The sequence below is a fragment of the Hippocampus comes genome, unplaced genomic scaffold, assembly GCF_001891065.2.
Source record: "Hippocampus comes isolate QL1 unplaced genomic scaffold, H_comes_QL1_v1.1 scaffold237, whole genome shotgun sequence".
Taxonomy (NCBI): domain Eukaryota; kingdom Metazoa; phylum Chordata; class Actinopteri; order Syngnathiformes; family Syngnathidae; genus Hippocampus; species Hippocampus comes.
Window position 1 is genome coordinate 94,623 of NW_017806159.1, and position 26,588 is coordinate 121,210.

General features: G+C 42.9%; 7 protein-coding genes and 1 long non-coding RNA gene across 28 annotated transcripts in view; 5 read left to right on the top strand and 3 right to left on the bottom strand.

Annotated features, from left to right (window-relative positions):
- The window catches only part of mycbp2 (MYC binding protein 2), a 54,826-nt gene extending 53,814 nt beyond the window's left edge, over positions 1 to 1,012 (top strand). For all 20 annotated transcript variants that reach the window (XM_019895413.1, XM_019895407.1, XM_019895406.1 and 17 more), the window contains one exon: positions 113 to 1,012. In XM_019895413.1, coding sequence (XP_019750972.1) covers positions 113 to 228 — 116 coding nt within the window. In that variant the 3' untranslated portion in view covers positions 229 to 1,012. The remainder of the gene's footprint in view (positions 1 to 112) is intronic.
- A 552-nt stretch (positions 1,013 to 1,564) lies between these two features.
- Positions 1,565 to 6,468, top strand: fbxl3a (F-box and leucine-rich repeat protein 3a). The gene is made up of 5 exons (XM_019895452.1): positions 1,565 to 1,854; positions 3,088 to 3,460; positions 3,571 to 3,693; positions 3,959 to 4,130; positions 4,455 to 6,468. The coding sequence occupies exons 2-5, from the start codon at positions 3,089 to 3,091 to the stop codon at positions 5,093 to 5,095; spliced, it is 1,308 nt and encodes a 435-aa protein (XP_019751011.1). The 5' UTR covers positions 1,565 to 1,854; position 3,088; the 3' UTR covers positions 5,096 to 6,468.
- Positions 6,469 to 7,449: 981 nt separating this feature from the next.
- cln5 (CLN5 lysosomal BMP synthase) lies at positions 7,450 to 10,989 on the bottom strand. Its single transcript, XM_019895453.1, has 4 exons — positions 10,793 to 10,989; positions 9,506 to 9,680; positions 9,195 to 9,420; positions 7,450 to 8,650 (listed from the first exon to the last, which is right to left on the bottom strand). The coding sequence occupies exons 1-4, from the start codon at positions 10,888 to 10,890 to the stop codon at positions 8,157 to 8,159; spliced, it is 993 nt and encodes a 330-aa protein (XP_019751012.1). The 5' UTR covers positions 10,891 to 10,989; the 3' UTR covers positions 7,450 to 8,156.
- Positions 10,990 to 11,337: 348 nt separating this feature from the next.
- LOC109531255 (ES1 protein homolog, mitochondrial) lies at positions 11,338 to 14,213 on the top strand. 2 transcript variants are annotated; one of them, XM_019895456.1, is made up of 5 exons: positions 11,338 to 11,438; positions 12,662 to 12,769; positions 12,845 to 13,016; positions 13,323 to 13,521; positions 13,598 to 14,213. In XM_019895456.1, the coding sequence occupies exons 1-5, from the start codon at positions 11,355 to 11,357 to the stop codon at positions 13,791 to 13,793; spliced, it is 759 nt and encodes a 252-aa protein (XP_019751015.1). In that variant the 5' UTR covers positions 11,338 to 11,354; the 3' UTR covers positions 13,794 to 14,213. The 2 variants fall into 2 exon arrangements, with proteins under 2 accessions (XP_019751015.1, XP_019751014.1); XM_019895455.1 differs by lacking the exons at positions 12,662 to 12,769; positions 12,845 to 13,016; positions 13,323 to 13,521; positions 13,598 to 14,213 and adding exons at positions 11,622 to 11,793; positions 12,100 to 12,298; positions 12,375 to 12,600 and having other exon boundaries at positions 11,338 to 11,546.
- LOC109531256 (uncharacterized) lies at positions 12,541 to 13,924 on the bottom strand. Its single transcript, XR_002171139.1, has 2 exons — positions 13,868 to 13,924; positions 12,541 to 12,644 (listed from the first exon to the last, which is right to left on the bottom strand). It is a non-coding gene; the product is annotated as an uncharacterized LOC109531256 (long non-coding RNA).
- A 387-nt stretch (positions 14,214 to 14,600) lies between the features above and the next one.
- Positions 14,601 to 17,689, bottom strand: acod1 (aconitate decarboxylase 1). Its single transcript, XM_019895450.1, has 5 exons — positions 17,562 to 17,689; positions 17,301 to 17,462; positions 16,797 to 16,886; positions 16,521 to 16,720; positions 14,601 to 15,654 (listed from the first exon to the last, which is right to left on the bottom strand). The coding sequence occupies exons 1-5, from the start codon at positions 17,571 to 17,573 to the stop codon at positions 14,697 to 14,699; spliced, it is 1,422 nt and encodes a 473-aa protein (XP_019751009.1). The 5' UTR covers positions 17,574 to 17,689; the 3' UTR covers positions 14,601 to 14,696.
- Positions 17,690 to 19,137: 1,448 nt separating this feature from the next.
- Positions 19,138 to 24,738, top strand: pofut2 (protein O-fucosyltransferase 2). Its single transcript, XM_019895451.1, has 9 exons — positions 19,138 to 19,350; positions 20,096 to 20,349; positions 20,493 to 20,637; positions 20,736 to 20,846; positions 21,475 to 21,541; positions 21,635 to 21,760; positions 22,036 to 22,216; positions 22,411 to 22,534; positions 23,511 to 24,738. Exons 1-9 carry the CDS (start codon positions 19,181 to 19,183, stop codon positions 23,662 to 23,664), a joined length of 1,332 nt encoding a protein of 443 aa, XP_019751010.1. The 5' UTR covers positions 19,138 to 19,180; the 3' UTR covers positions 23,665 to 24,738.
- Positions 24,739 to 26,039: 1,301 nt separating this feature from the next.
- Positions 26,040 to 26,588, top strand: part of abca12 (ATP-binding cassette, sub-family A (ABC1), member 12) — a 50,287-nt gene continuing 49,738 nt past the window's right edge. Inside the window, exon 1 of the mRNA XM_019895348.1 lies at positions 26,040 to 26,269. The gene's annotated coding sequence lies outside the window, so the exon portion shown is untranslated. The remainder of the gene's footprint in view (positions 26,270 to 26,588) is intronic.

A 26,588-nucleotide genomic window follows, 5' to 3' on the forward strand; every position in this document is an offset into this window, starting at 1 on the left:
GTCACAACATATTCTTACACCGCCTGGCATTTGTAACCTCGAAATATCGTAGATTATTATGATTATTTTTTTTATATTTGAGGTTGAAACCCTCTGCTCATCTTTGTCACAGGACCCAAAGGCAAGCAGCTGGAGGGAACCGAATGTCCCCTGCATGTCGTCCACCCACCTACGGGGGAGGAGTTTGCTTTGGGCTGCGGCGTGTGCAGGAACGCACACACCTTTTAACCAAGAGTTCCACCATTGGGAACTGATATTGTCCACTGTGATTTCTGGCCTGTTGGCTGGCTGGTTGGCTGCTGAAGCGCATTCAGCATGTGAAGCTTGGCTCCTCCCTGCAGGAAACGTATGCAGATTCTCGGGCTAGTCGAGAGCCCTGAGGTCTGCTGTTCTGCCAACCCGGTCAGTATCCAGGCTCCGTTTTGGATCCTTTAGGATACCTGTGCGGAAAAGACGAACAACGATGAAAAAAATGTATACATAAAGAAGAAAATAACCTGTGGCGTGTTTGCATGTGGCCGTCGTATTCCCTCGGCTTCTCTCCATGTTGCGCCCCTCCTGGTCACCCAGATGAAAATAAAATCATCTGAATTATTTAAGAGAAAAAAAAAGGAACAGGCCGTATTTCCAGCTTCTCAGTTATTATACATTTAAAATGTTGTATGTAAAACACTTTTCGTAATCATGTACAGTATTCTCCAACTGTCAAGTGCATACAAAAAGTTTGTCAGGTAAGACTGTTATAAGAACATTGTTTAGAAGGAAAATAGTGTACGATTTATCTAATCTTGTATATAATGCTACTATTCAAATTAGCTGTATTCCGAAAGTTGCTACTTTTCACTTCACTTTTCTTTGATATATTCTGGGTTATGTTTTGAGCCAGAACTTTGAATGAAGTGCAATACTGGGCGTGCCTCCTGTTTTGCAGCTGTTAAAAAAGAAAAAAGAAAAAAAAGTCTTTGGAATGTATGTCAATAAAGCCACTGTACATTTTTATACAGTCAACGGCCCTGCTCTTCTAATTGTCACATCTGTTTTGTTTTTTTTTTTTGTTACTGAGGATGTGGAGGAATTATGGCGAATTTACATCCTATTTATTTACCAAATCTTTTTTGCAATACAAACGTAACAACAAACCTTAGTGGGCCCGATAACAGCTGAACATCTGATTAAGACTGCGGTCACAAAAATGGGTCATTTTTGTGGGAAAACATCAGCTGATATATATATATATATATATATATATATATAAAAACTTAAAAGTTGTGACTCTGCTCTGTAACATCTGTAGTGGATGGAGTTGAGTATAACACTGCGGGCCCAAATATGTGCTCTTAGGTCATTGTTTATAAGGATTTGAGAAGTAAATTAAAATGTAATAAATGTAATATATATATATATATATATATATATATATATGTAATGGCTGTATTTGCTTTATATGTAATGTTATAAGTATACAAGCACATAAAATTTCAAAAGTAGGCGTGACTTTTACGAAATAAGCGACTCGTAATCGCGCGTGTTGAGCTGGCCACCATTTTGCTTTTAATCCCACAATGCAGCGCGACTTTGAAAACAACACTTCGCCATTTCAGGCTCAGGGGGGCAGAGCTTGAACTCCTGTTAGCGAGGGAAGTAGGTCAACTGAAACCGAGGCGCTACTGTGGCACCTTCTTGCTCTTAAACTTCGCTTAATTACGTTTTTACCGCTTGGGAAAGGGCCTACGATTGAGCTCCGATGCTTGTTATTTTCCTGGCCCGAATGATCTTTTCCAGCGTGGGCCCAGGCTGAGCTGTCATCTCGGTTGTCAGATTTTCCTGCTAGCAAGCTAGCTGAGTGTAAACAAGGTGGGTAAGCGTCGCGGGAATTCTGCTACAACGCATTTATATGCTTGAATTAACAACACTACGGTGAATTAGTTTAACTCTTGGCTGTTTAGTGTGCTAACATGACCCGTGGACAGCCTCGTGACAAGAAGCCTACAATTTTTCGTCAAAATTACCACTGCGTTGTCATTACGCTTGCAAACTTGCCGTTAGCTCTCGTATACGTCAATTGAAAGCGTCGTCTCCCACACTTATTTGTTTCGATAAGTGAAAACTGAAATTTTGTACAAGCGTTGTTTGAACTTCGTACCGTATGAATTTTCACTTGATTTTCAAGATCACTTTATCTCATCCATCCATTTTCCGATCCACTTATCCTTACAAGGGTCGCGTGGGGTGCTGGAGCCCATCCCAGCTGTCTTCGGGTAGTAGGCAGGGTACACCCTGAACTGGTTGCCAGCTAATCGCAGGGCACACACAGACAAACAACCATCCATGCTCACCCTCACCCTCACCCCTTGGGACAATTTAGAATTTTCAATCAGCCTGCCATGCATGTTTTTGGAATGTGGGAGGAAACCCGAGTACCTGGAGAAAACCCACACAGGCCCGGTGGGAGAACTGCAAACTCCACATAGGGAGGCCGGAACTTTATCTCACGTTCTATATATTGGGTTTTAATATTTGAAGATAGACTACGTCAAGTCGTATTTCCTCTTAGAAGAAATAAAACTGCCATTAATTTGCATCAAAACCTGGCTAGAAATGTCAAAAATAAATGCATGCTACGTAATCTTAATTTGTTGCTTTTGCAGCTCTGGGTACGGTTCCTTTTGGATAAAAATGACTTAAATTTGCATTTAATAATAAATGGCTAGGAATGCCAACGGTAAACACGCATGCTCACATGCAATGTTATGCTCTATAGACTCTACTTTGCTGCAACACTGCGTTATTCTGGCTGCTCTTAGTCTGTGGGTGAAATTGACAACAATTCGTATTTCATGACACATGTCTATCAATGATTACAATAAACACTCATGTCAATTTTAGTCTAGCCCTTTCCGGTGGAAAAAAGAACCAAGTCAAGCTTTGCAACAACTCTCCATTGTCTGGATGCCCTCAGTCACCTTTCACTTGGATGAAATAGAGGACAGCTTTGTTCTCCCCAACTCCTGTTTTTCATAGCATGCCCTGTTTTGATGAATTTGCAATTGTGGCCAGCTTTGTTGACATGAACCTGTCATGTTTCAGGATGAAGAGGATAAAAGGCCCCAAGGAGGAGGGCAGTGGCTCCCCCAGTATGAGTCCACCCGAGGCTCGCAAGAAAATTCAGAAACAGTCGAGCCCGTTATTGGAGGCAGGCGCTTCACTAGATGCCAACTGGGCTCGTCTGCCCCAGGAGCTTTTGCTGCACATCTTCCAGTACCTCCCTCTGCTGGACCGGGCCTTCGCCTCGCAGGTGTGCCGCGGTTGGAACCAGGCATTCCACATGCCCGAGCTATGGCGCTGCTTTGAATTTGAGCTCAACCAGCCGGCCAGCTCTTACTTGAAAGCCACACACCCGGACTTGATCAAGCAGATAATCAAGAGGCACTCCAACCACTTGCAATATGTCAGCTTCAAGGTACGAGCGCCAATCCTGAGCACGGGTTAAAATATTTATGAGGCCTAAAAGGAAAAAAAAAAAAACAGATCTGGGTTTTAACACCTCTTGTTTTACATGGTATTTGCCAGGTGGACAGCAGCACTGAGTCTGCAGAGGCGGCATGTGACATTCTTTCACAGTTGGTGAACTGCTCACTCAAGACCTTGGGGCTCATCTCAACAGCCAGGCCCAGTTTCATGGAGGTCCCAAAGGTATCATAAATGCGTCAACATCCATCGTCTACTGTTATGAAAGAAGTTTGTTTTGAGCTCTACAGAAGGAAGAATGTTTTTGAATTGGCTTCAGCCCATCCTGACCCAGAAATGTACCTTTACTTGTGTGCTGACTTCCAGTTTGTCACACTCTTATCAATTTCAAACATCATCAAGGTTTTGGTTTAGTTTTTGGAGCCAGGAATTATTCATTAAAAAAAAAAATTTCTAATAATATTTTGGGGGCGGGGGTTCATCCATCCAGTCTCACTTCATCTCAGCGCTGACGGTGGTGTTCGTCAACTCCAAGTCGCTGTCGTCGCTGAAGATCGACGACACGCCGGTGGACGACCCGTCGCTGAAGGTGTTGGTGGCCAACAACAGCGACACGCTCAAGCTGCTCAAGATGAGCAGCTGCCCTCACGTCTCGCCGGCAGGTACGCGACCGGAGCCCAACTGCCTGGTTTTATTCACCCAGGCAAATGTTCTGCCTTTGCTAGGAATGTCAAAGCCGCAACTCAAGCCCCTTTCACACAGGCTCTCTTGTAAATTTGTCATGGAATGCCTCTCGAGTCGAACGGAAGGAGCGTAGCGCCATCTAGTGGATGCATTGTGGATTGTGTTTTATAATCCAGTGCGTCCAATATATGAAAAAAATTACAAAATAGGCCATTCATTGAAGGTGCGCCTCACAATCCAGTGCGCCTTTTAGTGCGGAAAATACGCTAATAGAAGACTTGTTTTTTTATTGTTTTTTTCAGGGATCCTGTGCGTGGCGGACCAGTGCCACGGGCTGCGTGAGCTGGCGTTGAACTACCACCTGCTGAGTGACGAGCTCCTATTGGCTCTGTCCTCGGAGAAGCACGTGCACCTGGAGCACCTGCGCATCGACGTGGTGAGCGAGAACCCGGGCCAGCACTTCCACAGCATCAAGAAGAGCAGCTGGGACGCCATGGTGCGGCACTCGCCCAAGTTCAACCTGGTCATGTACTTCTTCCTGTACGAGGACGAGTTTGGGCCCTTCTTCAACGACGAGATCCCCGTCACGCATCTTTACTTCGGTCGCTCCGTCAGTAAGGAGGTGCTGGGCCGCGTGGGCCTGCACTGCCCCCGCCTGGTGGAGTTGGTGGTGTGCGCCAACGGCCTGCGACCGCTGGACGAGGAACTGATCCGCATCGCCAAGCGCTGCACGCAGCTGTCAGCCATCGGCCTGGGAGAATGCGAGGTGTCCTGCAGCGCCTTCGTGGAGTTCGTCAAGATGTGTGGACGACGCCTGTCGCAGCTTTCCATCATGGAGGAGGTGCTCATCCCTGATCACAAATATTCCCTGGACGAGATCCACTGGGAGGTCTCCAAGCACCTCGGCCGGGTTTGGTTCCCGGATATGATGCCCACCTGGTAGGGGGAGGATGACGACGACAACAACTACTAAGGTGGACCCCGGAGTCTCTAAATATACTCCAAAATGTTTGCCCGCGACTCGGACAAGCCTTGGCCATCTACAGAGCTCATCGGGATTCTTTGTCGCCGCACGGCTGCTGGAAATTTTTCCAAGGGGGAGATCAGCGCACAATTGCACTAGCACTAAAATGGCCAACACCGCATTAAGGTGGGGAGGGGTTTTGGAATTAATTTGCTGAAGATGGCCGCCGCAAATGGAATCGGAACCAGGACTGAGAGAGAAATGTGTAAATACGTCCGTATTTGTCCCGTGAAGTTGTACAGTGTCCATTGACAGTTAACGTTTTCATTTTCTTGCTCGTTCCCATGATGTTTTTTTTTTCCCCCTTTGGCTTTTGTTGTTTTTTTTGTTCAAGTGAATTTTCCCTTAAGCACCTTATGGCAATACCAAATGATCCCAGCAGGAGGAGCGGTGGTCAATACATGTATAGAAATGTATGTAGTTAAAATTGCTTGTAACCCGCCAATAGTCGACTGGTCGGCTTTTTAGCTGCTCTAACTTGGCCGCGCGCTTTCGTGGTCGCTCAGGTGCATTTCGTAAAAACAACTTCTTGTACATTCTGCCCAACGTGGGGGTTGCAGTGGGGTTAGAAAATGCCGCAAGTTCAGATAGCGATCCTGTCGGCAAGTTCAGACGAGTGAAATTTTTCCTTTAAGAAGGAAGTCAAAAGCATTTGTATATAAAACGCTGTGTGTTTGATTGCAATGACATAGAAATGTTTATTTCTTTGATTTCACCCTGTCAGGGTTCCTTCGCTGTCGACTATTCCGCATTTCCACTGCGCAGTACCTGCTGCCTTGTTTAGTCTTCCCCCTTCAAAAATACAGTCCAGGGGGGAAAAAAAATGTCCCTTTGAAGTCATCGCTCGGAAAGACACAAAATGAACAAAGGTCTCCTGTGTTTTATTCAGGAGGAGACTGCAGGAAGTAACAAAGCAGAGGTCTGCAGCAAAATAGAGGCTGGAGTATACAGGTGCATCTCAATAAATCATATATTATGCAAAATCCTATTTATTTCGATAGTTCATTTCTAAAGTTGTTACTCATTCATTAATGAGACACAAAGTGAATATTTTGTAAATAGTTTCACTTTTTGAATTGAATTATTTTTCCCAACACTTATTGAGCCCTGGTACATAGTTTACACATTCGGAAAAAAAAAATCCCAGAGCACACTCCCGAACAGAAATGTCACAAAAAGTACTCTGTATACAATGAATAATGATGATTCAATCTTAACTCATTCACTCCCAAAGACTTTTTTAAACGTCTTTTCAGACTTGGTCTAGAATTGGCTAGTACTGAATGGGTTAATTTTCACATAAATCAATGAGTCTGCTTGTCACTATACATCATTGGCATAGATCGATGTACTAAGAGAATTTGTTGTAAATATTTTGTGAGCCAATTGGGTGAAATTTGCCAAGGGCATACCTGAGGATCTCACAGCTCACCAGTTCTGAATCCCTGCTCTTAATTTATTGAGTTGCACCGATAGGAGAACTGTAGCATCTTAAGGTTAGCTACCACAAGCATGTGTGTTCAATTTTGGTGTTTCCCAAACAGTCACTCGTACACTCGCAGGCCAGCACGCTTGGAAGTTGGAACCTCAGCTTACCAAGTACTGAAACTTGGAGCTTGAAAAATGTCGATTGTGTTTCGGTGCCGTGCAGTGGAAAACGCAAATTAGTAGTCTGATCTTTTCAGTTTTGTTGTCACTAGACAAGATGTCATTTATAGACAAAAAAAAAATTGTATTTTGAGGTATAATGCCACCCGCACCACCCCCCAATAAGAAAATCCTGGTTACGGTGTGACAATTTTTTTGTGAGTGGGATAAGTATGAAGTCGCAGGACCAGGAAAACTTAACGAAAACTCCTTCTAGGCCATGAATATAAAACTATCAAATGAAAAACTGTTAAGTATGGTAGTATCTGAGCATGTTGGGGGGGGGGGATACATTGAAGAGGTGAAAAGTTAATAAAGCTTTATTATTTTATTAGTAAAAACAGGTAGCCATGTAAAAACCTTTAGCATAATATGCTAAGTATGGTAAATGGAAGCCTTTCATTGCCATCATGTCATTTAGATTGTGAGAGGCATGAAGAATGATCCAGGAGATGCAAAGTAACACATTATGATGGTACAGAAAGAAATGATGTGTAATGAATGGACCGCAGCTCTCATTTGCTGTTTAGTAGATTTTTTTTTTTATATGCTTATGTCACACAAATTTGTTTCCGATGCTGACAAGTTGATCCAGTGAGTTGTGTTGGTTGTCCTTTAAGTGGATCGTCTTTGCTTTACCGCTCTTCTGACATGAGATTTGAACATGACTTTTGGACATGTGGTCTACTGCTAATAAACATTTGTGAATGGAAACATTGCTTATGACATTTCATTCCTCTTTCAAAACTTCATTCTTGTTTTGATAGGAAGCCATAAAATGTGTTGGAAATTTTGAAAAAAGGAAAACTGACTGGAATCTGAGCCTAAATTTTCTTCTGGCACTTAATATACCATAGTTAATTACACCTTTTGGGAAAAAAATGGTTCCTGAGAGAAAAAAACATGTTTCAGTCATCCTTGAAAAGGTGAGATTGGCTGGACATAAAGAAGAACACGGATATATTACCTCAGCTAAATTCGAAACCAACTGGATGTTTGTTCTGACATTTACAAAATAATACCTCGAAGTTTGAAAATGGGTTAGGAACTACCCCCTTCATCTTCAAAAAGACAAACTGATCTCATTTTCATCAAGCATTACAAATTAGACTTCAATAAATCAACCTGGACTTTGCTTTGACATAAAACAATCACAAATTAAGAATGGGTTAAAAAATGTGACTAAAAGAGACAAATCTGACATTTTTAGCTTATCTGCGGCGCTATAGATTCCATACCAACTGCATTGTTCTTTTGCTGTACAATGACACCGGATTTGGTCGGATTGACAACAATAATTCGTTTATTAAATACGCAAAGATAATTTCGCTTGTCAATTTGAAGGCAAAGGCACCTCCTCGTACTGGATGCGCACATAAGGAGCTTTCATTGGCAGCCTCCAATACTCAAAGTTGTAGTAAAAGTAGAAGCTTTTGTCCATCACCACTCTCTTGTAAGCCTCCAGCATGCTCAGCGCAAACTCCGCCATGGACTGGTGGGGTCGGAAATCGTTGTAAAAGTCCCGGATGTCCGTCGCTAGGTTCTTAAGCGCCGGCTGGCCGAAGATGGCGCTGTCGTTGCCAAGGTAGACGGGCTCCCCACTGTACAGGTAGATCTTAGTGTAGTTGGTCTGGGAGCGGCTTGACAGTTTGGCCCCCAGTTGGCTCATCTTGCGGTAAGTGCGGTGCACGAATTGCGAGCAGTCGTACGACTCGAACCACATGGTGGCGTTGGGACCCGCGTGCGAAAGCACCGTCCACGTCTCATAGTAGATGCCCGTTGTATTGTCGTCAATCACCCACTGGGCCAGATCGTTAAACTGATTACCTGAACACACACATTGATTTACACTATCAATATGTTACCAACCAACATTTATAACACGATGAATCACATTCTCGGACAGTACTATCCGGGCTGGGAAAATATCACAAGACGCATTTCGAGCCGCTATCAAAATGGCTCAAACGACAGCGGAGAAGAGGACTCGGGTTTGTAAATTCAAATTTCGTCACGTTATATGACAATGATTAATTACAGAAATACGTCAGAGCCGGGGGTAAATTGACAAGTAGACAGCCGTTCCGGTGACATAGAGATTGCTACATGTTTTCATTAATTTCAAACGTTTCTATTAAACAGTACAACTAAAAATATAAACTAACACAGGGGTTAATGTGCAAGATGTCACCACCGATTGCTGAATTCGTCCTGTGGTTGCCGGCTAATTGTTTCGTGGCTACACTGCTAACGTTTATGTGGGTCGGCTGCGCAAACTCCGCTTGCACTTTCATATTTTTCACTTTATCACGAAGGTGCTTCTTGTATCAGATAGATTCTTCTTATTATAATCTATTCTATAAAGTCTTACCGCTGATTTCTGCTATTTTCTCCAACGTGCCGTTCTGTGCCCAGTGGAAATCGTCGATGCCGTCAAAGAAGCACGCAGCGCCTTGGTTGCACCAGAAGGGGGCGAACGCGTCCGGTCTTAGGTGCGGGAAAGTACAATTTCCGAGCTGGAAGAGTTCGTACCATTCCATAGTGTAGTTGGCCCCCGTCTGTGCGCTGCTGAAGCCAACAGCGTCATGCATAATATGCTAACAAACAAACAATGGAAAAGCGTTACAGCGTTGCTCGCTGGCACACCGGTCTGACGCTGTTTTTCCGTCAAATTGGACTTACAAGTTTTCCCAGTATGTCTCCAAACTTGAATTCCCATACGGGAGTCTGCAGACGATACACTGAAATGACATCAGTGTCCTTCATGTTGGGAATGCGTCCATCTTGGTCTCCGGTGGGACAGAAGGGGTAAAGAGCTTGACAGTAAGCGTCCACTTGGGGACGGCGGTCGAAACGTCTGTTGAGCACACGTTTTCATGAAAACTTCAATTTATGCTTAAACGTTCCAAAAATCCACTTCCAACGCGCCTCAAAGAACAAGTCCAATCATCTACTGCATTACCATCTTAGTTTTTTTCTCGGTCTTAACACGTTTGGTGTGTAATTGCCAAATTTTCCCACATAAAGTCATGAGTTTTTCCTCATAATAGTATAATTTAATTCGGCCCCCACGCCTTCATACTTTTTCTGTCTCACTATTGGGCCTTTATTCTTGCTAAATTATAACGTTTTCTTCTGATTATTTTTTTCTAAAAATATGACATTTTTCCTCATAAAATACAAATTCATCCTTGTATGACTGTTTAGGCCTAAAAAATACTTTATTCTTGCAACATTACCCTTTATTTCTCTTAACATTACGGCTCATTATCTGTAAATCACAATTGTGATTTTAGGCCTGTAAAACTTTGAGTTGGATCTCTTCATGAAGTCTCTCCGAGCCCAACTTAAACTTACAAAGAATTGTGGCAAAAAAGTTGCTTTCTCCACCACATTTAATGATTGAATTATCACATTAAAATCGTTGAAATTCCATCTGAGGTTACAATTCCAGAAATTCTGTGAGAGTGAATGTGCTTGTCAAGACAAGAGTGATTGTCATTGTGCAAACACAGCCTCATTGTTTGGAACTCAAAAACATTGTTTTGAAACGGATACGTAGGAGTAACAGTACCGTGATACCTGTAATCCTATAGATTGCAACCATAACCATATTGTTAAATGAATACATCGGTGACATTGTCAATCATATTATTATTAATATTATTGCAAATGCAGAACTGTTCTTGCATGACAAGTGTGCCGAATGATATGGCCGTTGAAGATGTCGCAATTTTCTTTCCCCTTTCCGATTAAGCCAGTTACCAAATTTATATGTGCAATTATATGTGTGTTCAAAACAAATTAATACATACAGTACTTATTATACATTTAATAAGTAATTTGTTTTTAGCACACATGTTGAATACGTTATTCTGCTGTCAACAGTATTTGGTGATAAAAGTAAAAGTTCAGCAAGCGCGGGTTCCGGATTTGTGTCACATCACTTGACGTTGCGTGTTTTCTTACCTGTAAGGCACAGGCCACGTTTGATTCTTGAACGCATTGGCGACGTGAAGAAACGTCAACCAGACGAAGAAACAGACATGAATCTCCGAGCGAGGCATGTTCGAAGCTCAAAACGTGGACAAGTGGCCCCAGTCTCTCATTCCACTCTTTTCACAGCTCACTTCCGCGCAGCTAGTCACGTGGTTTTGTTGACGAATTCAAGTCACGCGTGTGTGTGCGTGTGTGCGCGCGTGTGTATGCGCTTGTGCGTGTGTGTGTGCGTGTGCGAGGGCGTGTGTGTGTGTGTGTGTGTGAGTGTGTGTGTGCGTGCGTGTGTGTGTGCGTGCGTGTGTGTTTTGTTCGGTATCTACGGAATGATCAAGAATCTATATAATAAAATAAAACAGTGTAATTGCGTTATGTACAGCAGATAAACATGAACGTACACTCAACCTCCCTGCAATACCAACTTCTTCAGTAGAGGGCGCTGTTTCTCCAAGGCGATCGATAAATGACTGGAGAACAAGGTCGAGGGGGGCTGTCCTGTCCTACTTTCTGTTTGTACGTCAGGCCATCAGCCGCCATGATTAGTCTACTTCAACTGTGTGGACGAAACTTCCTCACACGCAGTACCGTCCAAGTGGCGAATAAAACCTATTCCGCAGAGATGAGCAAACGCGTGGCCGTGGTTTTGGCGGGTTGCGGGGTCTACGACGGCAGCGAGATCCACGAAGCTTCCTCCATTTTGGTGCATTTGAGCCGAGGAGGCGCAAGTGTATGAAAAGCGAAAGTAGCGTCGACTTGTGACGTTGGACTTTGCGCGTGTGGTGACATCGTGTCTTGGTTGCAGGTGAACATGTTTGCTCCTAACGTGGAGCAGATGCACGTGGTGGATCACGCAAAGGGCGAGCCCACGCAGGAGAAGAGGAACGTCCTGGTGGAGAGCGCCAGGCTGGCCCGTGGCAACATCCAGGACCTTTCCAAACTCAGCGTCAAAGATCATGACGCCATCATATTCCCAGGTGACGTCACGCTGCCGCCTTCTCGGTTTGATACCCTTAAGTGGCTTGTCGCAATGCACATCTTTAGTGTAGCAATATTCTGCAAATTGCAATATTACAATTTCTGATCATAGGTATTTTCTGACTCTTACACTTCCAATAGTGCAGTAATTTTCTTGCAATATAAAGTTTTTTTCCCCTCACCCTATTCATTTTAAGTCTTGCACAATTAAATTTTTTTGCCATCACATTATGAGCAGTCTGAGGAAATTACAACTTTGGTTTTATTAGGACATGTTGCACTGTATGACTGTCATGTTTGGGCAGGTGGTTTCGGGGCTGCGAAGAACCTGTGCACGTGGGCAGTGAAGGGCAAGGACTGCTCGGTCAACAGCGAGGTCAAGGCAGTGCTGGAGGCGTTTCACAGCGAGGGCAAACCCATCGGCCTCTGCTGCATCTCACCTGTGCTAGCCGCAAAAGTGTTTCCTGGATGTGAGGTCACCGTAGGCTTGGAGAATGACGATAAGTATGTGTAAACCACTTCAACTTAACTTCACAGAAAAACGTCAGTCGACGTGAGCCTCTGGTCCATCCTCTTTTAGGTACCCCAACACAACGGACACGGCGGCTGCCATCAACCAGCTGGGCTGCAAACACATGAGCACGGCTGTGAGTCAGAGCCACGTGGACCACAAGAACAAGCTGGTGACCACTTGCGCCTTCATGTGCGATGCTCCTATCCACGAGGTGTTCGATGGAATCGGCTCCATGGTGCAGGGCGTGCTCAAGCTAGCCTGAATCTATCAAGCTTGCTCAAACTTGGTCAAGGAAAAATACGTTTTAGCCAGCCTTATTCTAAATGCTCAATCAACCTGAAAATGTAGCAGAGATGAGCAAACGCGTGGCCGTGGTTTTGGCGGGTTGCGGGGTCTACGACGGCAGCGAGATCCACGAAGCTTCCTCCATTTTGGTGCATTTGAGCCGAGGAGGCGCAAGTGTATGAAAAGCGAAAGTAGCGTCGACTTGTGACGTTGGACTTTGCGCGTGTGGTGACATCGTGTCTTGGTTGCAGGTGAACATGTTTGCTCCTAACGTGGAGCAGATGCACGTGGTGGATCACGCAAAGGGCGAGCCCACGCAGGAGAAGAGGAACGTCCTGGTGGAGAGCGCCAGGCTGGCCCGTGGCAACATCCAGGACCTTTCCAAACTCAGCGTCAAAGATCATGACGCCATCATATTCCCAGGTGACGTCACGCTGCCGCCTTCTCGGTTTGATACCCTTAAGTGGCTTGTCGCAATGCACATCTTTAGTGTAGCAATATTCTGCAAATTGCAATATTACAATTTCTGATCATAGGTATTTTCTGACTCTTACACTTCCAATAGTGCAGTAATTTTCTTGCAATATAAAGTTTTTTTCCCCTCACCCTATTCATTTTAAGTCTTGCACAATTAAATTTTTTTGCCATCACATTATGAGCAGTCTGAGGAAATTACAACTTTGGTTTTATTAGGACATGTTGCACTGTATGACTGTCATGTTTGGGCAGGTGGTTTCGGGGCTGCGAAGAACCTGTGCACGTGGGCAGTGAAGGGCAAGGACTGCTCGGTCAACAGCGAGGTCAAGGCAGTGCTGGAGGCGTTTCACAGCGAGGGCAAACCCATCGGCCTCTGCTGCATCTCACCTGTGCTAGCCGCAAAAGTGTTTCCTGGATGTGAGGTCACCGTAGGCTTGGAGAATGACGATAAGTATGTGTAAACCACTTCAACTTAACTTCACAGAAAAACGTCAGTCGACGTGAGCCTCTGGTCCATCCTCTTTTAGGTACCCCAACACAACGGACACGGCGGCTGCCATCAACCAGCTGGGCTGCAAACACATGAGCACGGCTGTGAGTCAGAGCCACGTGGACCACAAGAACAAGCTGGTGACCACTTGCGCCTTCATGTGCGATGCTCCTATCCACGAGGTGTTCGATGGAATCGGCTCCATGGTGCAGGGCGTGCTCAAGCTAGCCTGAATCTATCAAGCTTGCTCAAACTTGGTCAAGGAAAAATACGTTTTAGCCAGCCTTATTCTAAATGCTCAATCAACCTGAAAATGTAGGAAACAACTAAGCACTCCCACATACAATATGCACCATGCAGTTTGACTTTTTGGTTTAACTATATCTATTTTGTTCTAGGAAATATGATAATGATGCATAGTAGCTGATATTAAATTTTCCATGGGATGTTTTTGAGCAAAGTGTGCAAATGAAGTGGCTATATTTATATTGAGATTAACATGACAGAACTAGAGAACTTTAGGACTGGAAAACAGTGAGGGTATCAGAGTGTGTCGGGGGGAAGTTAAAAAGAGACAGTAAAAGTGATAAATCTATCTACTACCTAATGGTGTGTTGTTGTGCAGAGACAAATGCAATAAATGCATCAAAATTTAGATTATCCAGTTCTTTGTATAACATTGCTTCACACCTGAGATAATATTGTTTGCAAAGTCTAAACGGCATCCGTCATTTTCATTTTATTTTTATATTTGGGACACAATGGATGGAGTAGGACCCCTGCCTGCTCAAGGTTTAATAACTGAATGTGTCCTTTAGTATTGCTCATGTGTTTGTAATTGCTTTTAGGTGCTGTTTCTTGACTGGGGGAAAGAAATGTGGAAACATGCTTTTTATTGCACATTTTATTCAGGTTTTAAATTATCTGGTACATTTAGTTTTGAAAATATAAAAAAAAAAATTATGACGGAATATACAGTACATACTATTTAAATATATGACAATGTTCATTATTTTAATCTGAAAAAAAAAACCATTTTGGTTTCGCAAGGTATTGTTAATTTTGTTGCTGGTGATACAGCGCTGCAATATTTGCCAGTGCCAGTGTCTGTAAGGAATGTAAAAACATTGTTTTGCTCATCCACTTTGAGACAAAGCCCTTAATCCGTAGCGGTGGTCATGTTCAGTCGTCATTCTAATGTATGAATGCAACGCAGTGCATTCTGTCTCAGTCTCCATGTTTCCGATGGTGTGCAGAACCCCTTCAGCTCCCTCTGAGCTCAATACTAAGGAAGCGTTGGCCATGAACTTGTCCACCAGATCCTCCTGCTTCAGTGGCTTCCTCCAGTGTCCGTAGAATGAATCGCATCTTGCTGAGAAGCTCTCGCCTTGATAGGTTTCTATGACGACCTCGCTGTACATCTTCTCAAAGCTGGCCTGGTTATCCCCGGGAACGTGAACCTGTACTTTGCCCAGGAGTTCCTTTAGATCCGGACGCTCCATTTGAACTTTGCTGAATGAGCCCACCGACAAGCTGGCGTCCAGAATGGCAGAGCAGGCGTTGAACTGAAAGGAATGCCTGGCCTGGTGCTCCGTTGTGGGATAAGGGCAGTCAATGTACTTGGAAGGCGGAACTTGCAGGATGATGCGTTTTATTTGACCCACGTCCAAGTTTGGGATCTTCGCGCGAGCTGTGAGAGCGGCATCCACCACCCAGTGCATTCCCAAATGAGCGGGCAGGCGTTTGAAGGCCACGTCTTGCTCCTCGAGGACCCAACCTGAGCCACCTACACCGGGGAGCGTCATCACAGACGGGTTGTAGTCTTCGTAGTAAACCCCGAAGCCGTACTCCACGTCAAGGATGGCCGGGTTGCCCTCCAGGCCCATCTGGGCCAGTCGAGCGGCCTCCAGGCCCCTCTGGGCAGCGTAGCCCATATGCAATGGTTTTGTTTGAGTGGCGGCGTTTGCGAGCGGCGCCCCAGCCGAGCACGCCGCAATGGCCAGGGCATTGGCGCATTGCCGGGAGGATAAACCCAAAAGCTTGGCAGAGGCTGCTGCGCTGCCCATCACGCCGACCACACTGGGAGGGTGGAATCTGAAGAGAGACGGTTCATTAGGGACAATGGCGTCATCCAATACATTTGACGATACACGCTTTTCATTGGACAGGGGCAATAGATATGTAGTTTTTGTAAACAAAACATACAACCAATTACTTGCTGCTTTGAAGGTACAGTGTGTAGAATGTAGTGTCATCTGGTGGTGAATTACTTTCCAAACCTTGCAAACTTACAACAAATTCATCAGCAGATATTCCATTGATTACTAATATTCTCTCAGGGGACGGAGTCAGGCCAATTCCAAAGTTACACGATGTTAGTGTCGAGGGGGGGGAAACCCTCACAAAATTTGTCTCTTTCGAGTATCCGTAGAAGAAATATGGCGGCGAAACATGGCAGCCTCCTGGAGTGAAAGCGCGCCCTATGTAGTTTAATTAGCGATTATTTCACCTACAATCACATACATGAATGCGTTGTCATAGAACATATATATATATATTCTTTGCATATTATTGAAATTAATGGTGGGGTTTTGAAATAATGAACGATGAAAAATCAACTAAAACAAAAAACACAATATACCCTTATAATGGAGATACATATTCGTCACTGGATAGCAATGGTACGTCCTACAAACATTTGGGGATACGTGCTTTTCATTGGACAGTGATGTTATTTTTTTTGACAGTCGTGCTATTTTTGGAACAAAAAGTTCCCTATTTTAACCACCAGAGGGAACTGTACTTCCACGATCACAGAAACGTATGACCTGACGTTTGACCCCAACTACCATACACACCAGAGTGGACATCATTGAAAATAACCAAAGTCCAACTTCCCTCTTCAGTATGAGGTGCTATTCTTGACATATGTGCAAGTGTATCTAATGTTGTGTATCTACCTTTTAGGGATGTTGAAGGCCTCTCTGGAGAACCTTAAGAGTCTACCCTGCACCTCGATACCAACATTGAATGCCAGCAGCAGGTCCACGCCTGAGGGCCTCGTGGGTGTGACCTCCGCCAAGGCCAGCAGTGCGGCCAGCACCGCCCCCGAGGGATGAGTGGCGGGGTACCATGTGTCGTCAAAGTCCATAGAGTGAACCTGTCACCACAAAGCCAATGTTTCAAACAGACGTCACATGACTGTCGAGCCTGGCATGTCATGAAACTGAACTTACCGCCACACCGTTGACAAACGCGGCAAAGTGTGGAGGTGCGGTTACGTCTGATTTGCCCCAAATGCTGCTCTTCTCATCTGACTGGAACAACTGACAACATCCACATGAAAATAAAGATAAAGGTAAAGTCGTTATTTGGCACAGAATGACATCTGGTTTTCTTGCAATATGACATTTAATTATGATATATTTTATATTTATACTCATATTTTTCATCATATATATGTTTTAATAATGTATAAAAAATTCATATCATTACAATTATAATACAAAAGTTTTCACTGGCACTGTCAAGGCAATTTTAAAGTCAGTAATTTTAATACAGCACTTGTACCCAATGTGATGGAAACAAAATTGTATGCAAAACATATACGTATCCTTTAAAACAACAAAACAGTGGTGGTTTATTTGTATTATGATATTTTAGTTGGCTTTTAATTTACACTTTAGTATTGTAAATGTCTGAATTAGATTATCAAGACGTTTACATGAGGTGAAGTGTACCTGGCTGTACTTGAGAGCTTTGTTGACGACGTCCGTCCTAGACCCGAGCAGGCCCACACCGAGGGTGTCCAGCATCATCCGTTTACTGCGCCGAATCACGCTATCTGTCAGCTGGCTGGCGCCCACAGCGTGGATGGTTGCTCCAAAGCTTTCAGTCACCACCTGCAAGAGAAAAGGTAAACAAACAGATATATTTAAAAAAAAAAAAAAAAAAAAAAAAACAGGCTGATCTTCAAATCCACTGGCAAGATAATCCACTACCTTACGCAGCATCACTTGTGCCTCAACGTTTGCGCTGAATGTAAAAGTCCTAAAGCAGAACTCCTTTTTATTAGAGATGGTCACCCTGACCAGTAGCGGAACATCAAAATTTCCAAAGTGGCTAGTGATGGTCAATGTGATGACAAGTGGGGACTTTCACAATGACCGAATGTTGTGTTTGGATCAGGTTTCGCTTTCATGTATTACACAGTAAAAAAAAAAAAAAGTTAAGTGAACTCAAAGTTTCATGGCAACAAACTTTGATAAAATATGAATTTGAACGATTTAAAAAGTGATTTTGAAGTTTGCTGTTCACTGGTCTTCCCACATTTTCCAACAAAGAAATAAGAGTTTACAGAGCTAATTGTCTCTTGTAACTTAAAGATATAAGTGAAAACAACTCAGCAAATTGTTTTGGAGCAAAAAACTTCCTTGCTTTGTCGTCATAAATGTCAATAATTTATATTTAAAGTTGTTCCAACTTAAATGATTGCTTTCTTTTTACAGTGTATTATTGCTCTCATGAAAATGGCTTTTTGGCTTTTAGGTGTTGATTTTTTTTTCACCTGGAGAATCCAGCAAGAGCTCTGCGGTGGCGTTCTGAATTTGTTGTTAATATACGATGTATATTTTAGGTTTTATTCGTTCTTAAATCTTATTTTTCCATGAGTTTAGACTGGGGGTGAAAAGCAGACATAAAATAGAATAATATAGAAGACAAATTAGTGCACTTGAGGGTTGTCGCACACTTATTTTTGTTGTTGCCGTAGTTTATATAAAACAAATAAATGCAAGCATTAAATGAAACAGAAAGTAAACCAAATATATTGTAGTTATCATATGTGGACTTTTTCCTGCTGTGCTGTGTATATGGTAGGGGGAAAAAAGCAGATAAATTAACCAGCCACGTGCAACTTTGTCATGTGTTTCACAATTGAATTTTGTTTGGAGTGGAGACGCTTTAGGAGGAAATGACACAAGCCTTGGCCAAAACAGCCAATTCAGGCATGCATGTGACACAACCCGCTGGGAAGGTCTGATTGTGACACAACCCGCTGGGAAAGTCTGAAAATCAGTTCAAGAAGACAAACCAAAAAGTTCCCTTTGACGTCCTAGCTTGTTAGTACAGCACAAAATGCCAACAAAAAGCTATTCATCACTCAAACCAAACACTTGATGTGCAGGTTAAACGTTTAATTGGTTATCTTTTGAATGCAGTCTGGAGTAAAAATTTCTTCAACTTGACATTTAAAAAAAGAATTATTTTTGACAAAAGAAATCATCCCTCTCCGGCCCCATCATGTGCCTCCAATTTGGTTTAAAGAAGCCACCACACTCAAGAAAATTAGGTGTCAACATTTACATAATTTACGCATGTAAGTTACATTTTTATTTAGGCTTTGGTCTGGATTCGAATCAGAGCCTCCCCGCCACCCAAAAAAAAAAACAAAAAAAAACAAAAAAAAAAAAACGACATTCCTCTCGCGGGATTCTGATTTATCGCGATGGTTTGGGCGTGCCCAACATCCGCGTCGGCCCAACGCGTGCGAGATGTGTATGGTTGCCTTGGCAACTCCAGACGCCTTTTCGACTTCCGGAAGTGCGTGCTTTGAGGAAATATGGCGTTCAGAGAAACGCGTTCATCATTTGCTGCTATAGATCCAACGTGCTGTCTTAGCGTTTTGTGTTTTTCTATTTTGATTGCTTTTGCAGACTTTACAAACAGCCAGGATGTGTTTAGTGCGCGCAACACGGTTACTGTACCCATCGCCGCCGCTAGGGACCTACGGTGAGTATAGTGACACATTCAGCTATGCTAGCTGCTCTTGGTGACCGTGAAATTGGTTGCAGTGATTCATTTCTCCAGTTAATCAAGTTTCGCGTGGGGTAACCACGGATTGACATTAAACGTTTGACGTTACACAGCCGGATCTAAACTGTGAAATAACTCTACCTGTTGTCATTCTGAAATCATCTGCCATCACGACACACCGTTGGAAAAGTTCAATGTTTAATGTTTTATTTAACATCTGAGCCACATAGCATCTATCGTAGTGCTTTTACAATACTGTATTTCCTAAACAGTGCTGCCTGTTCCTGAAATTCGGCGCCATAGTCGTGAATTCTGGAAAAAAATTTAATGCGATATAATTGTTTCTATTCGAGTGACTGTGCCTCAGTCATGAGTTTGAAGCTGGTACTTATTAGCCTCCGTAGAAACGTTTTAACACAAAGTTATGACATACTGCACTATACTGAAATAAACTGTGCTGCCCGATTATCTTTGGTGTTCAAAAAAAACAAACAAAAACGGCATTATTACACGAATACATGACTATTACATCTAAACTGCCATTGGAATTCAATGAGGTCGATATTCGATCTACAGATCTGGCATGCCTCAACACAGGTACATTTGGAAGCTATCAGAATATCCTTGCTACATAAGTTGTATGTGTGTTTCAGCTTGCCTAAATGCTCAGGTTCCGTGAATGAAAAGACACCCACTCACTTCTTGTTTTGCTGTATCCAAGATACCTTCTCTACGATGTGAACCCTCCAGAGGGTTTCAACCTGCGGCGAGACGTTTATATCCGCATAGCATCCCTGGTAAAATCACTGAGGAAGAATGGTGATGACTGGGTCCTCGTGCTTCCCCCCTGGGGTCGCTTGTATCACTGGCAGAGCCCCGACCTCCATCAGGTCCGCATCCCTTGGGGAGAGTTCTTCAGCCTCACCAGCCTACAGGCCAATGTTCCTGTGATCGAGTATGAGGAATTCATTGCCGGTGAGCTATTTTACTCAAACTAACCTATAGTATGTTGTGTGTGTATTTGTTTTTGTTGTAATTTTTATGATCACGCAAGCTTGTTGGATCCTGTGCTTCTTTACATCTTTCAAGAATGCACTTTGCTTGTCTTTTGCCTCTAGAAAATGGAGGTCCATTCATTGATCAGGTTGTGGTCCTGCAAAATTACGCAGAAGGATGGACTGATGGGAAATGGGAGGAAAAGGTTGATGAGCGGCCATGCATTGAGAAATCGATGTATACCAAAGATAAACAGGGCTACTACAGGTACTCCACAGCTCTCACATAATTATAATGCCACTCGAAAAGCCATTTTTTCCTCTTCGTCAATTGCTTCTTCTCTCTTGTTTTTGCCGGCTTCCAAGGGGTTGGTTTTGGGGCTTCGAAGAGACGAGAGCTCGAAACATCACTTGTCTGTCAGCGCAAGGTCATGCCTCCATCATGGTCCCGGTTCTTCAGAAGAACATTACCGTGACGTGAGTACTCTGAGAAAGATTTGTGAAACTCATGCTTCGAGACGTTTATTTTTATACTCCCATCTGTCACAACTTTATGGACACTTGCAGAGTCCAATTCGATTCCATCAAGTACAAAACTCCTGCTTTTACAAAGCTAGAAATGTTCAGATTTTGTTTGGAAATTTGAGCTAATGGGCACATCCACTCTTACTGTATGTTGCACAGTTCAACACAACTGACTGTTGGGTCAATTAAATTTACCCTTTGTAAATGAGGAATTTGGGGGGAATTTAACTGTGCATGGCAAGTGGTTATGATAATATAAACAACATCACTAAATAACTAAAAGCAACAGTAACAAAATTTAGCTCGTGAGAAATTAATTAAGATTGCCGTTGCACATTATTTTTGAAAAATGTAACAATGGACTGAGTAATGCATTTCATTGTAGTTTCATTCTTCAGGGTTTTTTATTTATTTATTTATTTTTATAAGAAAGTTAATCTCTAAAAGCACTCGTAGTCCAATGTAGCACTAGGCAACCAATCATTTCAAATCTTGCTGTGTAGTTTGGATAGATGACAGCACAGGTGGCAGTCGAAAAGCCATCCAACACGTTTTTTTTTCCCCCCTCCCTCATCTGCAGCTCAGTAATGCTCGACCGAGCAGAGACACTTCTCCATGATCACTACGCTGGGAAGGATTACTGGAATGTAAGTCAGATTTATTTGTGGCGTTGCTTTGTAAATACAAAAATTCGAATTTTTTACGACACTTAATATTTACTGTATTCCCTCGTAACAAAGACGCGCCGCAGTATGGTGTTTGCCAAGCACCTGCGCCTCATTGGAGATGAATTCAGGGCGAAGTACCTCAACTCGACAGATGATGGCGACAACACCGTTTACAACGAAGACTGGACTCGCATGAAAGTGAGTCAGCATCTCTGCTTGGACTGCAGGGGCACGAGGCAGTGCTCCAAGAAAAATTCCAGCTCCCAAGGCAAACACAGTGTGTTCCATGATGCTGGTCTATCTCTGACGTCGTACTCTGTAAAAAAACAGCATGCAGAAAATACACAAAGTCAATTAGGACACAATGCGGATTGTAAACTGTAAAAAAAAAAAAAAAACAGCATGCAAAATTGCACTTGGAAAAAAAATCCGCAATATAGCTCGGGACCGCTGTACTATGATCTCCTCCTCAGGCCAAGCTCGGCTCTGCCAAAGGGGGTCCGTACCTTGGGGTCCACTTGCGGCGAAAGGATTTCATCTGGGGTCACCGAGAGGACGTACCCAGCCTGAAGGCGGCGGTCAAAAAAATACGGAGCCTGATGAAGAAGCACAAACTGGATAACGTCTTTGTTGCAACTGATGCGGACGAGGAAGGTGATGACTTCACAATATGTTCAATCAAAGTCCAATAGTAAGATTAACTGGCGTGGACAGTATTACTTTGAAAGTTGGACACATCTGAATTGAGAACTTTGCCCAGGATAATGCGAATGAAATATAAAACCAATGAGTGGCATATCATAAAAAGAGCCATCTGTATCTCTGCATCCATCTATGCTATCCAACAGAAGTGAAGGAGCTCAAGAGGCTGTTGCCTGAGATGGTGCGATTTGAACCGTCCACAGAAGACCTGGAGCTTTTGAAAGATGGCGGCGTGGCAATCATTGATCAGTGGATTTGTGCCCATGCAAGGTAAAGTGGCGATCGATAAGACCGCGGGGTGTATAATGAAGTTGTGTCACTGCACGCATTGCGCTTGTCAATCAAAATGCTTTGTGTTCATCTGTCGGACGGAACAAGGAACAATCCTTTTCACTTGCTTATTGTTCAACGTAACAAACATGACTTTGGATAAATGAGGTTACCGGATAACATCAGTCACAAAACGTGGGGTGGGGTGGGGGGTGTGGAGGCGGAGCTGGAGATGGCAAGAAAGATTGTTGTAGTTGTCATGAGAGGCAAACAAGCTTTGATTTTTTTTTTCCAGCAAGATTTTTCTCAAACGTTAATTTGCACAGAAAATTGTTTTTGTGTCAATATTGCTTTCTTAGAGGAAAATGTCTATTCATTCAAATCACGGATGTGAACACAATCCTTCATGAATGAACATTTGAAATGTTCAGCTGGTCTAGATTTACTGTAAGAGTAATGGCGCAAGCCTTCCAGATTTCTCGCTTTTTTTTTTTTTTTTTGGTAAACATTGTACAGGTGAGGGCAGGTAATTTCGGCATGATATCTGAGAGGTCGATGCACACCATTGACTCGGTGCTTGCCTTCTCTGGAATTCCTTTCTACATACGGGAAAAAAAATGGGAAAATGCTTCTGATTATGGTGTCTGTTTCCTCAATTCCCTCGTGACTTTTTCAAAGTCTCTGCACATTCAGAAAAAAAATCACTGACTGTGCCCTATGCATAACAATGACTTTTTTTTTTTTTTTGGGTGACATGGAGACGGAATTCTTCAGTAGTGATTCACAACACCCACGCCAACATCACATGTAATCTGTTAGCATGAACACTTAATTCCTCACTTGCTAACTGGGATTTTTGCAAATCATAAACCTGCTTCGAGAAACTCGTGGAACCGGGCAGTCACATGCTGTTACCTGATATATATATATATATATATATATATGTATTTTTTCCATCTCTCTTGATTCACCCTAGATTCTTCATTGGAACGTCGGTGTCGACTTTTTCCTTCCGCATCCACGAAGAACGTGAAATACTTGGTTTTCATCCAAAAACCACTTATAACCGTTTCTGCGGGGACACTGAGAAAGAGTGTGAGCAACCTACACACTGGAAAATTGTTTACTGATGTCCCCTTTGAATACTCCTGCTATACAAAAGTGCCAAAAGCAGTGTCGATCTACGACACGGTGCAGTATTTCAAATGTAATGGGTATTATCAGTAACCTGACGCCAAGGAGTTCTGCAGCTCTGGAGCCACACGAAGAACACTTCAATGCCAAACTTGTATTATTGTCGGTTGTATTATTTGCATCTTAAAATGTGAGAAAATTGATTTCACTCACTGTGGCATTTTCCATGTTATTTATTTCTCATACCATCGGCATGGATGGAAAAAAAATATTCATAGGACTTTGACATGTGTGTGGCTTGATTGGGAGTTTTTTTTTTTTAAGATTTGCATCAGTGTTTTTAAGCATGCGGAAATTGACATTCTGATTGTTTTAGTGGTGACCACATTAATTACATTTCAATTGAATTCACTGGAGGGAAAACACGTAATTGTGCCTCATTCTTGCGCAACCGCCTGTCATGGGATTTCCAATATTACAGAAGCACGAAATGTCAGAAATAGAATCTGTTACATGGATAGGGCAATAATGTGAGCATAGTGCACTACAAGTGAAAAAGATTTAGAGCGTTGATTTGCCTTTTTCATGACTTTTTTTTCACCCATCAAAAACTTATTGAAAATGTTTTTTCATTCTTCAGGTGCTGTTAACCTCTTGAGTACAATTTTTTTTTAATTGCCCAATTGAGGAGTGTGTTTTTTTTCCCTGTTATTTTCTGGGGGCTGTTGCTAAAGACTCTAATATGCTGAGAATGATCGCTGGTTGATTTTGGGAAAGTAGAGTCAAAAATGTTCTTTACAATATGTTCTCTGTGAGCCCCTCCTCGTCCTAACATGGCTTTGTGATTAATATTGAATTTGTGGAATATGAATTAAGCAGCGAAATCTACCTGTTCTTGTCCATCTCGACTACTTCTGTTGACAGAAAAGTTCCAAAGGGACCGATCACGGCCCAGCTGTGTTCTGGGTTTGATCGTGTCGATGTTGGGAAACTGAGCTGCAGATGAGCGGTGTACATGTCACAATTATGTAAGTTGCGGTTCTACATAAGTAAAATTGACAATCAAAGCGTGACATTTTCCAAATACATTTTTACGGTACAATGATTGACTGATTAGCACGTCAGCCTCACGGTGCAGAGGTGCAGGGTTCGATTCCGGCTGCGGCCTTCCTGTGTGGAGTTTGCATGTTCTCCCTGGTGCCTGCGTGGGTTTTCTCCGGGTACTCCGGTTCCCTCCTACATCCCAAAAACACGCATGGCAGGTGAATGGAACACACTAAATTGTCCCGAGGTGTGATTGTGAGCGCGAATGGTTGTTCATCTTGGTGTGCCCTGCGATTGGCTGGCAACCACTTCACAGGGTGTACCGCGCCTACTGCTCTAAGACAGCGGGGATAGGCTCCAGCACACCCGCCACCCTTGTGACAATGGAAAAATGGATGGGTGGATGGATGGCATTCATAAGTTTTGTGAAAACTGCCCGATGCATACCTCAATGAGTCATGCCTTTTTGGTTGTTGGCACAAATTACACATGGTGGGTGTGTCGGAAGTCCGGAAAGAAGAATCACGCACCTCGAAAGTAAGCAAGCAAATAAAGGAAAATAAGGCCCTTAATGACTTGCTTTTCACCAGCTAGTAAGTATTGGTACACATGATCGAAGGAAATTCATTGGCACATAGTTTTGAAACTTTCCCTTTAGTTTCTCTTAACTACACTAAGCAATAACTCAATTACGCAGTGCTTGTGTAATGTGCCCTGTTTCCTCTTTGGATGAAAAGCTGCCATGTACTTTTTTATTTTTTTTCAAGTTGATGATATAGCTACTTAAAAATGTGTCTGAATGCAGATGATTTATTTTTGTTACAGCCTCGTGATGAATTGAGTCAATTAAGCACTGATTTTTTTTCAGTGTAGTCTGGATCCCAATCCAATTGAAAATGATCGGTGCAAGGTGAACAAATGGTCCACGACAAGGCTCCAAAACGATTTGGGAAAAACATCAGAGAAAGTTGCAGCCAGAGTGATGAGGAAGAATTATCACTCTTTAAGTCCATGTATGCCTCTGAGACTGCCAGATGTTACAAAAGCAAGAGTGCTGCAACAAAGTACTGCATGGTACTAGATGTGTTCTTTTTTTTTTTTTTCATGATTGGGGATTTGGGTGGAATTTTTGCACCGATCGTCATCCATTTGCGCGGCATTGTGTGAATTTGAATCGAAATTGAACAGAAGGGTTAGTAGATACTAAGAAATCTGACTTAAGTGTGATGCAACGACAATGCCGCAATTAATTTCCCCGGAAAGAATGCGCGCTCGTGATTGGTCCAATGTTGGAGACGTGTGACTTGGTGTGCAGGTGTACATTCTTCCCCTTCCCTTTGGCTGTCACGTTGTTCAAGGGAAGTGACCAAAGCGCAATCAAAACCACAATTTTTGTGCTTTCTGGAAGAGGAACTTCATCAACCAGCGCGTTGTGGTTCGATTAAAAACAAAGTGGTCGTTGTGTGCGAGGTTGACAAGTAGTGGTGTGTGGGGTTTTTTTCTCCTCATGGAACGAGCGGTCTGAAGAAATAAAAAGCTCATTGGCAGAACGAACAGGTGAGTGTTACCTTATAATGACAAACGGTCATTCGGAACAACAAATTTTCTCTCAAATAAAATAGCATCGTCAACTTCTTAGAAATAATGGCCCAAGTCATGTTTTGAAAGAAAAAAAAATACACACAAAGTTTTTTTTTTTTTTTTTTTACCTTAAACTTCTTAAGATGCTGGCAACCTCTGCTAAAAGCAGCTACCGGCACATCCATTCCTGCCCCGAAAATGAAATGATTAAAAAATATCAACCAATCAGTATTCACTTAAGTTTTTTTGTGTGTTTTCTGTAAATAAATAAATAGCCCACTATTTTAGAAACTTG